Source organism: Suillus bovinus, assembly GCF_016758785.1.
Source record: "Suillus bovinus strain UH-Sbo-P2 chromosome Unknown EDB93scaffold_11, whole genome shotgun sequence".
Classification (NCBI taxonomy): Eukaryota; Fungi; Basidiomycota; class Agaricomycetes; order Boletales; family Suillaceae; genus Suillus; species Suillus bovinus.
The window spans coordinates 410,133-424,640 of record NW_024542067.1 but is presented as its reverse complement, the minus strand read 5'-3'; the positions used below and the strand labels follow the sequence as shown (position 1 = coordinate 424,640).

Here is a 14,508-nt window from a genome sequence, read left to right as displayed (position 1 = left end):
AAAGAAGGAAGGCACATTTGAGGTGAGTCATAGGTAAACCGGAACATGCGGATAAGAAATAGATCAAAGAACAGAGACAGGAAGTGAAACAAGCAGGGGTACAATCGTGCAACTGCAGAGCTAAGTATAAGTACAATATGCGACTGCGCACCAAGTTATAGGTCAAGAAAGGAAACAGGGCAAAGGGGATGCAGCATGCATCCTATCATAGGTGTCACAACCCAAATAACGAATTAACGCTTGGGCAGAGACTAGGACTCGACTAAGGTTATCGGACAAGAAAGAGAGGAGCAAGTACGTCTTGGATTGCTACAGTTGTAGATACAAGAGGTTTGAACTAGAGAACTATCAACCAAGACATGCTACCTATATACAACTATTGAGACGGAGATTGAAACTGAGTTACAACTACTAGCCAATCATAAAATAGAAAAGGGAATTGTACCATAGAACATCGTAGAATATTAAAGAAGCATCACGTGACCATATCTTATCTTATCGTATCTAATCTAATCTAATCACAATCAAAGAACTCGTCTTCTTCATCAGTCACATTGAAGACACGTGTCGTGGGCGCTAAAGGAATCTCTGAACTGGTAGATGCTTTCGGGATAGGGTTAGGGTTTGACTTAGGTGTTGTGTATTGGCGCTTAGGAAGATTTAAGAAAGAATAGTGGTTTGTTAAAGGTACTCGTGACAATAGGTTACTGTCCGGACAGTAAGGGTAAAGGGGACTGTCCATAGGATCAGTCATCGAGTGAAACGGAGCAAGGGTATGCTTCGTCAGAGAAAGGGTCCAGCCAGATGTACTGGCTCTGCTGGAGCGACAGGTAGAGAGTGAAGGGGAATGCAAGGATGACGAGGATAACAAGAGCAAGGTCGGGGTAAGGGTGTGATACAAGGGCTGAGATGAGGAGGATAAGGAGAAAAATGGTGGGGGCCCAAGCATCTAGATGTTCTTGTAACAGTTCCATGATGATTTCCACACTCGCAAATGGTCATTCTTGCTTCATGGAATTTCTGGCAGTGAGACCTTGGGCTTCTTGAATTTGCTGGCCATATGATGTGATGAGTGGTACTGTGATGAACAAAGTGCTCAATATGGTATATGTGATTTATTTGTAATTATTTCATGTAAGTTGTAGAACAATTTGTTTTGGGCAACAGCAAAAGCAAAAGCAACAGCAGACAGCAGTCTACTCTGAGCTCCTCTAATAGTTTATGCATGCATCACCAAAATTGCATGACTGAAAGATTACCTGATATGGATGTACCCGGTGTCTTCTTAGATAGATGATCTATAGATGAACACCTACAAAATCAAATATCTCCACAGTCAGTGATTCAGACAAATACCAATGACTGATAACATGGTCATTTGTGGGTGGCCTGTCAGTATATCCAAGCTACAGTCAGACACAGGTACTCTATGATATCAGTATAGAAACACTAGTCAATCCAGCGATACAGTGTTGACTAAAGGAAACAAAGAACAGAAACAAGAAGTAAGGCTAAGCACAATCAATGGTGCTAAACAGAAATAAGAAGTAAGACTATGCACAATCAATGGTGCTATATTTTAAACTTACTATGAAACAATTGTGCAAAGCTGTATTGGTTACTCCCACAGCGCTGTAACGATAGTCGCAGCACTGGGCTCAAAACCCGTGTTTTTGATACTCATGTTAAACAGTATTCGTCCAACACATCCCCGACATTCCGATCCCAACCCGAAAGTTTTGGACCCAATGTTTTCGCATTGGACTCATCCTCCCTATGTCCTGTCCAGTCATATCTATCCCCACTGGTGCATATTTACTCGTTTTCGCATTATTGAATATTACAGACAGTGTTATTACATGTTATCTACAAAAGGTGCAGTACACATGCTCTTTTACATACATTCAGACCTGATTTTGCACTACTGTTTTCGCCTAATGCACTCCGAAATTCTACATAGATACTATTTAATATCTAGTACTTCCTACCTATGAACTACTTACTATTTTCCCTATCCAGCAGTAGGATGGAAGTCATTAGATATTAGTAAGTACTTGATTGTATTGTGAAATATCTATCCGCTCTTTTCTCCCTAAAACATTCCAACACATCGACACTCATTTAACCAAACAATCCAACATACTTCCAATACATTCCTTCACAACACCGATCACTTCCCGATAGTCCAACGCATAGTCCCATGCCCGACCTAACTCTGATAATTTTGGACCCAACAGTTTTCCTTCGGACAAGTAGTTCTTAGCTTTGGATTGTCTTCCTATTACTGATAACTAACTATCTAAACTAATACCAAATAGCTACCCCTATAGGATCAAACACACTTGCTCTGCAAGTATAGCAGACTAGTGTTACAAGAACATCTAGACACTTGGGGCCCTACCATTTTTCTCCTGATCCTCCTTGGATCAGCCCTTGCATCATACCCTTACCCCCGACCTTACCCTGTCATCCTTGTCATCCTTGCATTTCTCTTTCACCCTCTACCTGTCCACTTCAGCAGAGCCAGTACATCTGGCCGGATCCTTTCGCTGACGAAGCATACCCATGCTCCGTTCCACCACCTGACTGATCCTGTGGATAGTCCCCTTTGCCCTTTTTTCCCTTTCTTGATCTCTGACTCCAGTGCGCAGTCGCACATGCGACTTATAGATAGCTCTGCAGCTGCACGATTGTGCCCCTGCACGTTTCACTTCTTATTTTGACCTTTGACTCACTTTCTTATCCAGCACGTTCTGCCTCGCCCGCGTCTCAACACAAATGTGCTTTCCTTTTATGGTTATGCCCTTTACCGATTGCCTCTCCTGGTAGTATGAGTTATCACCCACTAATATGTCTCCTGTCCTCTATATAAACTCGCTACCATGTACTATATTCCCTAACTTGAATCTACTTGGGTTCTTGACCTCCCACTCTCACTAGAGTGATCCTTTCTGCCTCGCCAGCAGTCTATATTCTATCTTCTTATCTGCTCATCGCGGATAAGCCTATAGTCCTCGACCTTTAACTCATCGACTTCGTTGACGAGCAAAGCCCCTGTCAATTAGTCGGACTTCTGTCCTTCTAATTAACGACGATTTACGATTAACCTTCGGGTGTCGTAAGCTTTGGCCGATATAGCTTATCGTCTCGCACCCGCTTGACATAAGCTTACCTGATTTGGACATAGGCGTCAAATCTTACTTGCTGAGAAGCCTCGCCAAGTAAGACCCCTAACCTTGGGCTAGCCCAAGGACGTCCTCGACCTTGACCGACACACGCTCTGTTGAGCGTCGCCAACAGATACATCCAAGTCGTAACAACTAGGTCATGCTAAGATCTACCTAAATATTTGTTGTCCTAGGTAGTACGATTTCTGCTGAGCCAGCGGAATCAGCTTTCTACAGCGCAAACAGGTAGGATCAAAGGTCAAGACTTATCAAAAGCTTCTGTAGAACTCTTAGCCTAATATTGAATCTGCTGCCAAGGAACTCACAATGGGTATCAACAGAATCAGAATGGATGTCCTTGGATTTCAATACCAAGTCCCCTATTCAATAGCTAAAAGCCTATCTGACAATAACAATCCTGGCTCAGTATACTACTCAGATTGTGTGAGGGTCAAGTGAACAATATCAACTCTTGAAGTCTCCCCACTAGCTGATCTGAGCCTTTAGTGGATGTAGAGACAACACAAAGAATCAAAGATAAGGCTCAAATGTATTCACTACAATCAAGAGTACATTAGTATCAGCAGCAAGAAAAAACAACACTCAAGAATATTTGCTAAAATCTATAACATGTTAGTGACATGACAATAAACAAGTACTCAGACTGTTAGCTTTCAATGAATAGAGAGAGTGAAACAGATAGAGTGAAACAGATCCTGAGCTGAAGAAATAGATAGAGTGAAACAGAACCCAGACTAGTGAAACAGAGATAAGAAAATAGATCCCAGACTAGAGTGAAATAGATCCCAAGCCTAGAGAAACAGATAAAGAGATAGAGACAGAGACATGTGCACATATACACAAACACTCAGAAAAACAAGAGACTTCTCAAGTCAAAACAGCAACTTATTGATTAGAGGCATTAGTTCTGAACTGCTGCTAATTTTCAAATATCCAAACCTTCCCATGCAGCCTCACTAGAACAAACATTGGTTGCGGTATAATCATATGGTTAGATTTCTCACAAAAGACAAAGCCCCGAAGTGTAGGATTGTCCAGAAGTTTGGCAGCTAAGGAAGCACAATAATCATAGGTTACCTAATCAATATATCTATAAGAATGCTGCAGTGCAGCACAAGAGAATTAAGGGTCTAACACTACTAACACCTGGAAAGACATTACAAAGCCTGAGAACAAGATGTAGAGGTATTATCAGGTGTTGATCAAGATTTAAAACTGATACAGTGTCTTCAGTACTGAGAATTGCCTACTAAAGGTATGCTAATGTAATGGGCTGTAATATCTGTTACATTTGTAGTATAGTTGCTTAATTTAACATGGTTTATTGTTTATTATCTATCATTTATTGATATACATGAAATACATTATAAATATTAATCAAACTTTTTGACATTCATGGGCTTTGCAGCAAATGGAATAGATCATGGTATGGTTCACTTAGTTATAGCCTACCTTGTGCAAACTTTCCACCACAAGTTCTCAAATTTTCTCTAGGATCATAGATTCAGATCTTATTTTTAGGATGTCATGATAAAGTTGCTTATACTAATGAAATAGCATTCATACATGATAAACCACAATGCTTCATCTAGGGTCTTTGTTGAGGGTATAGATATACAAGATCTACATGGTAACCCCCAAAGGAACAAGATAATCTAGTTACAGTAGTGTAATAACATGTTAAGATCATGCTGTTTTAGTATATACCTATTTCCTCACACACCTTCTAGCCAATCAATATCAAAAGATATAGATGTGTAATACCTGACCTCTTCTTCACATCTAGCCCAGTCAAAATAAATCAACTACACTTTGCCCTCCTTTGTAACCATGATGTTTGGCTTCTGAAGATTACCAAAAAAAAATTCCTTTGTATGACAGTGATCAATTGCTTTCTTGAGGTTATGATAAAAGCTTTTGGGCTGTTTTGATATACTACAGAATGTGTTTCCATTCATATATTCCATGACTGCCATCTGGAGTATCCTATATGGTGGCATGTAGAATGCGAGATTGGTTCCTAGTAAAAAAACTTGAGAGTCAACCCTGCTTTTGCTATCACATTGTGGACCTTCTCGCCATACTCGCTGACAAACTTCATGATGATATTGATAGGCTCAGCCCCAACTGTCTTGGCCAAGTAAGTTGCACAGGAAGGGTGGCTTTCAAGAGGCTCCTGATATGTGAATTGCATAGGATTTCTATTGTATATGTAGGTATCTGGGGTAGGGAAGAAATGAGAATATGAAACAGGATATGATATATTATAGAGTGACTCCTGACACTTAAATACATTGTCATACCAGTCTTTGAGCTAGAAAACTAATTCCCTGAGTGCATACATGACATGAGTAACTCCAAGGCATTCATTGATCAGGATCAAGTGCCGAATAGGCTGGAATCCAGATGAGGTCTGTAAGCCATTGGACAATGTATTTCTCTATAAGGACAGCACCCAGAACTGCTAGCCAGGGTCCAGCATGAGCTACCAAGAATGCTGGTCAATTGCATCTTAAACAAAGTTCTGAATTCTATGCAACAAACATCAGTAAAATAAGCTGGTGAGAGTCAAATTAGTGTACCTGCTGATTTGAAATGCACAATTAGGAGAAAGAAGCCTGAACTGCAAGGCCTAAACCTTCATCTCCAATTTTATTCTTCTCTTCATTGACAATCAAGCATAAAATTTCACCAAGTCTAATTGTCTTGTAGACTAACAATTTGTGCCAAACAGTATCTGAATGTATGAAATATGAATACACACTGACCAGCGACACTATAAGGTTAGAAGCATGTTAGCCCCATGGTGTCATACCTCCAATGAGTGTCATGTGTATAAATAGCACTGTGTGGATGACATATTTGGCATGAGGCAAATAGCCGCATCTGCATCATGGCCCTAAGTGAGCATGGCCAGCTGCAGTAGGTTGCATTGTCATACCGTATGAGTCAACAAACATATATCATGCTACTCACAATATATACAACATTGGTGACTGACCAATGTAGGTACAACAATTCTGCTGGGCTCTGCAGAATATTGTTAGGTCTTGCTCTGCCTGCTACTGCTTGAGATAAGTATGTTCGACCCTAAAGGGTTTCTGGACTAGGTCTAAACTCAGAGGAAATAAAAGAATGGCAGAAAGTGTAATAGTGATCTTTGAAAACAGGTAGAGGGTAGATAGTCTAGTAGTCAGTAAATAGGTATACTGGTCTAGAACATCATGAGTAGTATTTGGTAGAATTCTTGGTGAGGTTTGGAGTGCAAGTGTTAGAGTACTGGGTCAAGGGGAACAACATTAGGTAAGCAGTAAAAATACAAACCTAAGGTAAAGGAATGACTATCTGAAAGGTGTATCAAAATTGGCCCTTTTGAGCCCAGCGCGGCGATTATTGTTACACTGATGTATTAGACTCACTTGTTAATGATATTTATGTGATCAAATCAACATCACAGGGATAACTGAGGCCTGCATGTCCAGACATGAGGCCATGCTATACATGAATCTGCAGGCAACCACGGTTCCTACATGGAGCTGCATATTAATCAAGCATTCAGACAACACATTAATGGTGCTCAACAGGTACTGTGGCAAGACATATTTAATGCTGCAGATACATACTGACTTTCCACATACATCTGCATTGATGGTCCCCATTGGGAGCCTTACCAGAGCACTTTAGGCACACCTTAAATCTGGTGTCATCACTGACACACAGTTGTATGTCACATCTTGTACTCAGCTAGTCCCCATTGAGAGCCATGTCAGACTCTGTCAATCTTCAACCCTCCAGTCCCCATTGGGAGCTGTGTCATGTGAAAGGCACGTGACAGCGAGTTTGTGGGTAAACAGCACGTGACTGCATTTTTGTAGATTATTGCCTAATTTCTCATTGAGTGACAGTTCTTTATTCCTTCTGATCTGATCATCATACACCTCTTTTTTCTTAATTATTATCTGAATCTTTAAATGGCAGAACCACATATTGAACAACCACATATTGAACATACTGACATTAACATCTTTGCAATTTCTCCCATGCATGAAGATGAGAGCACAATCACTCTCAAAAGAGGGATTGACAACCTGCATGAGCGCATCTCTCATATGGTCATGTCTGCTCCCAATGTATAGCAGGATGTTGAGTTTCTTCAAAAGGTGGATTGGTGCTGGGAATGAGAGACTCTTTTAGTGAGTGATTGCTTGCCTTGTCCTCTTGTCTATACTAACTCACACAACACTGATATATACATAGGCCCTCACCCCCCTCCTAATACAGGCATGAGAAAAACATGTTAACATTGAGTTGACTACCTAAGAAAAGCGAGACAGTCAGCGATGTAACACACTCTATGCAACATTCTGACAGCAAATCAGCACAACTAAGGAGACAGCAGCCAGACAAGCGGATCCAGCCCTTAAGGCCAAGACTAAATCGGCAAAGGAGCATGAGGCCAAGAAGGATCATGTGGAGGCCGGTAATTGGTATAATGAAGCAGATACGGAAGAGCAGAAAAAGGATACGCAGGAATATGATGATGCAGAGCCAGAGGTAGAACATCTATGTGTTGAAAGATCTGGCTGATATGATCATGGGAAGAGACACACTCAATACATTGAGTCAGTTGAGTCAGTTGTTGAGATCATCAGTAAAAATCATCAAAAATCCGAGCTGATCGCTCAGAAAGTATGTGTCTCTGATCCTATTCTGAATTGCTAACAACAACAACAACAACAAACAATATTCTAACATTCTACTAACATGCAACACACATACAGAACAAGACCCTCCACATGAGCACCCAGGCAGCAGAGGTTAACAAAGTTGCATGTGGGAAATGTGAGAGTGCAGGTTGCACATGCTACTGTAGCTCCATTGGATTAGTGTGCCGTGACTGCAAGTGACAGAAGGCTGGGTGCTCCTTGATGATAGGCAAGTTGATATTGTACAATTTTTGTATGTCCAGCACTGAATATCTGTATTCTAGACAAAGGCAAGGGAAAGCAGAAGGCAACTTCACCTCCCAAACCCACATCCCATTCTAAGCTCAAACCGACCCTGGTTTTCAAGCCCAGACCAACCCCCATTATGAGGTCCAACCAACCTCAAGCTGGTCCTGCTCCCAAGGTCAACAACAAACCTGCTCAAGTTGCTCCTGCCTGCAAGGCTACACCAGTCCAAGCTAGTGCTCCCAAGGGTAAAGGTAAGGTGATCAATATGTCGGTGGTCCTGTCATCACCTAAATGGCCGATTCCAGGCCCTTTGACTGCCTAGTATGCATATGTCAACATCAAGACAACACACAAAAGAAAGGCGGCTAAAATCGAGGAAGACTTAAGCGGAAGCACGAGCAATGACAATGATGTTTTTTATCTTGCCATAGAGTATCTGACCTCTTCAACATCCTCCATATGGTGGAGGAGGTATGCACAACTATAAGGAAGGAATTGATCGAGATTGACAAGCATGTGTCAAAGAAGCACCACCACCAGGATAGATAGTTTCATTGCTCAGTCAAATATCATAGCAACAGATACACTTATAGTAGTATGACAAATTTTTAGATTAGTACAGTTTTGGTACAAGAAATTTCTGTCTTATGCAGTTGTGTAAAGACAAGAGAAGTGGATTTAAAGCCACAATCATTCAGCATCGCACTACAAATATACTTTATGTCATTTTGATTGTGTATGTTTGGTCTTAAGTGCAATCTTGCAAAGCTCACCCCGAGGGAGGTCCGGTCCTGCTTGTGACAATCAACTCAACCATTAGTTATATTTCCAGCAATGTTGGCAAAGTTAAAGCAGATGTTTGGGATGCATCTGATGAGGTCCTAAATGGGAGCTGTCTCACTTGCAGGTGAATGAATGGGATCTTGTATCCGACCAGTGTGAGCCGCCTCTATGAGAGGTAGATAAATGATCTGATGCATATCAGCTGGTGTGACAAGGGACATGGTCCCAGGTGTCATTGCATTCCAAAGTATCTAGATATTTTTCAGGCTTATAAATATTCTTCAAACTATTATATTTTTGATCATTCTGGAAAGTCCTTCACAGTCATCCAATTTGGCTAATGATACCAAAATGTTATAGGTGTCATATACTTCCACCAAGCTGTATCACCAATCATTATAACAACCAATAGTTGCACACACTAATGTAGTGCTTAGATCATACTCCAGCATTATATATTCTGTTGAGCATCAGCTGTTGTTTATCTATGCTGCTGTCATTTTGAACTGAATATATATTTCAAGCCCACAGTTATTTAATGTGTCCATAGTATAGCCTGGGTCATGTTATAGGAACAAATGTTCTGAATATCAGGCAATCACTCCAAATTTTTTCAGTATCAGTCTCTATAAGTGAAGACTCTAATTCCACTGATTCTTAGATTCCAGTAGGCCACTCTTTAAGCTTATGTGGGGTTTCAGGAAAGTTCAGCAACCAGTAGACTTTGTAAATGTGGATCATACTGTCACCCTGGCCCATGCAAGTAAAAGACTCAGCTTCCCAAGTAAGATATTATCCTGGATTTGTGATACTGAACCCACACACCCACTGACTGAGTTCTATACTCACTTTATCATAGTCTCTCACAAACTGAGCTAACTTAATCACTCAAAAAATTTACATACTAGTAGACTCCAATATTTTACCTTGTAATGCCTGAGGGACAACTCAGCAAGGTAACATTCAGACACCCAGGAAAGGCCTCATAATGATACTTGCCTGGGGGAGGGTCTCTTGGTCCCATAGGGACGCAACATATGAACAAACAACTAATACGACATTCAGACACCTAGGAAAGGCCTCATGAAGGCACTCACCTGGGAGAGGGTCCCTTGGCTCCATAGGGATACAATGTGTTGGACAGATAACCAAGATAACATCCAAAGGTCCTATACAGTGTTGAACAAGAAACAAAAGTAGATAATATAGAAACTTTCCATCATTCAAACTCAGATTCAATTGTTTTAGTAAATATGAGCAGTACATAAGCAACCAAACCTTATACTTCCACATAACTAGGCAATTAAAAAATGATAGCTAACTAATGAAAATTGTTTAATTGTAAGTTTTCAGCTCTAATGTAAATCAGATACTGTATATAGAAGTATCCAGCCAACTCTTTGACCTAAACAGCCTTTCTGACCATATAATTCATAATATGCTTGTATAATCCCTATATCTGCCCTGTCAGATGAACACTTGCAATGTATCATGTCTACACTATTTTTTTGTGCGTGTCACTATAGTTTAATCTGGTGGTTGAATTGTAGATACATTTCTCAAATAATAATAAGCTGTGGTACATATAAATGAATCACATTAGATATTCAGACATTGGTGCAACTGAGTAAACTAGAAGTAGACTGTTATATAGGCCTGGCTGGCACCTTAGACCAGAATCTGATCCAACTCATCTTTCTCAATATTTCTAACTGATCTATTTCAGCTTACTGTTCCACTGGGTCCCAATAAACAATTATCTGAGATGTTAAGACATCATTCCAATATATGTTTGGTACTGTGATCACCTCACTTGTGGATTCCGCTGCCCTTATCACACTGTGCAAGGATCTAAGTTCATACTCAGAGGAATCTGGCAAGTCAAACTGCTACCATTAGAGATAAATTAAAAGAAATCAAATAGAAGCTTACCTGTGACCCAGACTCTGATGTCATGGCAGACTGAGTGACTCTGTTTGTATCTTTTGCCTTGCCTTTGTCTTTCTTCTTGAATTGGTCCTTTATCTGGTTTGTTCCCTTCCCTTGGGCTTCATTAAAACTTGAGGTGACTATATCTAATGGCCTTATAAGAAAATGAATGTTCAATAGTGACACACACCTCTGCAGTTCTGGCTTTCTTGGATTTCTGCAAATCAGCAGGTGCAGAAGGCTGATTATTAAGTGAGTTTACATCCTAGGGAAGTAAAATGAAAAGCTTACTGCCAGACACTTCATGGATTCAGAAACAGTAGCAAGTTCTATAGGCTTTGGAAGATTCTTCTGAGCTGTAGCTTTAGCCTTCTTAATGCTGGCTTCTAGTAGTGCCAGGGCAATATCCAGATATTTCTTCCAGCTCTTCTTATCTGTCTCTACTATAGGACCAACATTATTTTCATTATACTTAGCCTCTTTTTCTACCTTTGTCTAATCTAATAACTCACTAGATGTATCAGGTAAGAAACCATCCAGTGATTGTATGACTGGGTCAATTTTGGGTGACACTGACCAACTTGCCAAATCTGTACATTTGTTTATAATGAATGAGGCTGAATAAATTAGACACTCACCAAAAATTATTGATATACTTGGTTCATTAGTAGAATTTAGTGGTAATTAGATAGTATCTGAGGGTGATATCCTGCCTATATGATGTGTTACTTGTGCCTATGAAAATAAAATGCTGGAGAACCACTTTCACATCATTTTATTGCATGTAAGCATGCCCTGGCTATGGTAATGAGCTATAGATGAATAGAATTGGTCCTGAACCTCATCAAAAAAGGCCTTGTACAGAATGTGCAAATATGCGGATGCTTGACAAAAATTTGCTATGATTCTTGCACCGAAGCATCCTGAAAAAGACACATATGACAAGGCATACATAACATGCTGTAGAAATCTAAAAATTGGTTTGAATGAAGCAGAGATGTAGATGGTGTGGTAGTGAGATTTTAGCATAGGAAAACAGTCTAGAGATTCATCATAATCCCTACAATGATAGAGTGTGGATTTCTAATCTTTAATTATCTCATTAGCCCTCTTCCAGTGATAGTTGAGATCTACCATCTTGACAAAAGGAGTAGATGACTACATTGCATCATTGAGAAAGCAAAATCATGGATCACTCTGCTGATATTGATGTCATTATCAACACACATATTTTAGCTCCTACTGTTGATAACTGTCTGCAAAGTTAAGAGATTGTCAACATGGAGGGTTTTCCTTTGGGAACCTCGAGCCGTTGTGCTCTGGCATCGTGTGGAAGGTGATCCTCGTGTCTAGCGCCTTTATAGGCGTCTGGCCATCGTCGACAGTCGCACGAGGTATCGTTTGTTAGTATCCCTCTTTCATAACCCAAATCTATCATATCCTTGCTGTTCTCCCTCATGGGATCCATTACTCTGTTGTTCTAAATATTTTTGCCATTAGATTTCAAGCTTCGAAATGACTTGTGACAACAGAAGCGACAATACAGATGAAAAAAAATGTATCTATTCTATGCTATGGAACCAAAGTTGAAGTACTTGTGGTAGATAACACCTTCATTATTTTGGTTTGCAAACCACATAAGAGTGAGTGATACTCTGCTACAGTAATTAAGATTTGTAAATTCCCTTCTTTAGTGTCCAGTCTATTACTCAAATAGTTGACAGAAAAACTTATATAGATCATCTAATTATGTATATTGAGAGCAAAAAGTGAACCTTCAATATAATTAACCACAATGGTTCATTTATATTTGTGCCACTATGCCAATTTTCGTGCCAGGACATTAGACATAATGTGGAAAATGCTATTGTTTGTAATTGTGGATGACATGCAGAATTACAAGGTGGAAAATATTATATAATTACATGCAAATGAGTTTATCACATGATATTATAATATAGTGGGTCAAAGCAATCTGGTTTGTTTGACGTTCACTACTCTGTTATTATACAGAAGTTAAGAACCATGTTAGATCTGATGGAATGGGAGGGTGCACCTGGCACCAATACTGGTGATAGCCATGTGATTATTGCAAGTGCATGCTTCAGGCCTTTCACTCTCACTAATAATGCAGATCCTAGTTCTACCACTGGAGCACCACTAAGGGCTTTCATATCTGCTGACAATTCAGGTCCTAGTTCTAATGCTATCACACCATCAAGGGCTTCTGCTTCTGCTGATAATCCAGGTCCTAGTTCTAACACTGCTGTGCCAATAAGGGCTTCCACTTCTGCTAACAATGCAGGTCCAAGTTCCAACAACTCCCGTGTGACACACTCCAAATCAGCCCACAACAATGCTGCTAATAATTAGATCCAGGAGGAAGAGAGTAATAGTGACACTGATGATGATAAAGAAGATGACAGTAATAGAACATCTACTGTTGCACAGGGTAGAAGAGGTAGGAGAGGCAGGCAAGGTGGGAGAGGTGTTGAAGAAGCCACAAGAGGGGGGGCAAAATAGCTACCTGCAGCCTAGGGATAAGTTGTGAAAGGCAGATGACACCCAATATTGTGTGGTCAGTCCAGCATATAATGAATTATTGATAAATTCAGTAATGATTTTTTTCCAAATGTTGATGATGACATGGATAGGACACATTGAATGGTTGTACTGGAATTCACTTATGACTGATTCTCTTAACAGATGTTGATGACCAAGTTGTTATAACTCCTGGATGTTAGTGTATTGTTTAGATTGGTTAATTTACTCTAGCCCATCTGCATGAGGGAACCCCAAGATAAATATGAATAGAATCTCTCATATATCATGCCTATGCAACCTAATCCCCTTTTACTTCATGAACCCCATGTCTAACAATCCTTCTAGAACACCCAATCATACAGCTAGAATCATACCTAAACTCCAGCTGAAGGCTTAACATGTTCATCTGAGCATTAGAATAATTCTCCACTGTGGTGAAAATATTGAAGCATTCAGGAATGGATAAATAGTCTTGATAATTAAGTGTTTGATGATTGGAAATGACTGAAAGGGTATTAAACACGGATGCCCAGTACTAGAAGGTTTCAGACATCTTTGGCAGTTTCTTGTTTTCTGCCTTTCCTCCAAGGCTTACAACTCTGCCTAGTACTACTCCAGATACATCACCTTGAGTACTGCTGATGTAATGGCTGCCAGCCTTACAATGGCTTTGAGGATTTTCTTAGAGAATAATTCATTTAATAATGCAGATACCTCCAATAGATTCTATGAGATTGGTGAGCTCAACTACCAAAATTACTATTCCATCAGATCCTATCTTGTGTTCCTGTTGAAACCATGCTGGAGATAAATTGATGCACCCAGGAGGTGAGCCAACATCTTCAGAGCTGTGTTTGAACCACTCCGGATTGGTTCGCCAATTGCCATTGACCTTTACACTTTTTTTGAGGCTCAGAGTGAGCAAATTGGCAGCTGCCCAAATTTCCTTCTATGGGTACCATTTGATATTCAATATCCATTGAGTAACAATATATATTACACACCTAGGTTGTGGCTGTCAGGGTGTTGTAAAGAGTAAATCTAGGCTGGGCTCTACAGAATGTGAGTCTCAAGTCCTGAGAGATGTGAATGTGCTTCGTCCCAAGAGA

The 14,508-nt window shown here is 40.2% G+C and overlaps 3 protein-coding genes across 3 annotated transcripts; 1 reads left to right on the top strand and 2 right to left on the bottom strand.

Moving 5' to 3' along the window:
* Positions 1-514: 514 nt before the first annotated feature.
* EDB93DRAFT_1247793 (uncharacterized protein) lies at positions 515-949 on the bottom strand (the record flags this gene model as incomplete). The annotated part of the gene is made up of 1 exon (XM_041452636.1): positions 515-949. The coding sequence occupies one exon, from the start codon at positions 947-949 to the stop codon at positions 515-517; it is 435 nt and encodes a 144-aa protein (XP_041310455.1).
* A 6,367-nt stretch (positions 950-7,316) lies between these two features.
* Positions 7,317-8,804, top strand: EDB93DRAFT_1101873 (uncharacterized protein; the record flags this gene model as incomplete). Its single annotated transcript, XM_041447144.1, has 7 exons — positions 7,317-7,381; positions 7,568-7,742; positions 7,791-7,877; positions 7,970-8,030; positions 8,179-8,394; positions 8,577-8,614; positions 8,766-8,804. The coding sequence occupies 7 exons, from the start codon at positions 7,317-7,319 to the stop codon at positions 8,802-8,804; spliced, it is 681 nt and encodes a 226-aa protein (XP_041310454.1).
* A 779-nt stretch (positions 8,805-9,583) lies between these two features.
* EDB93DRAFT_1101872 (uncharacterized protein) lies at positions 9,584-11,453 on the bottom strand (the record flags this gene model as incomplete). The annotated part of the gene is made up of 10 exons (XM_041447143.1): positions 9,584-9,676; positions 9,776-9,796; positions 9,832-9,862; positions 10,024-10,095; positions 10,658-10,812; positions 10,859-11,009; positions 11,044-11,072; positions 11,147-11,344; positions 11,368-11,406; positions 11,433-11,453. 10 exons carry the CDS (start codon positions 11,451-11,453, stop codon positions 9,584-9,586), a joined length of 810 nt encoding a protein of 269 aa, XP_041310453.1.
* Between the last annotated feature and the right edge of the window lie 3,055 nt (positions 11,454-14,508).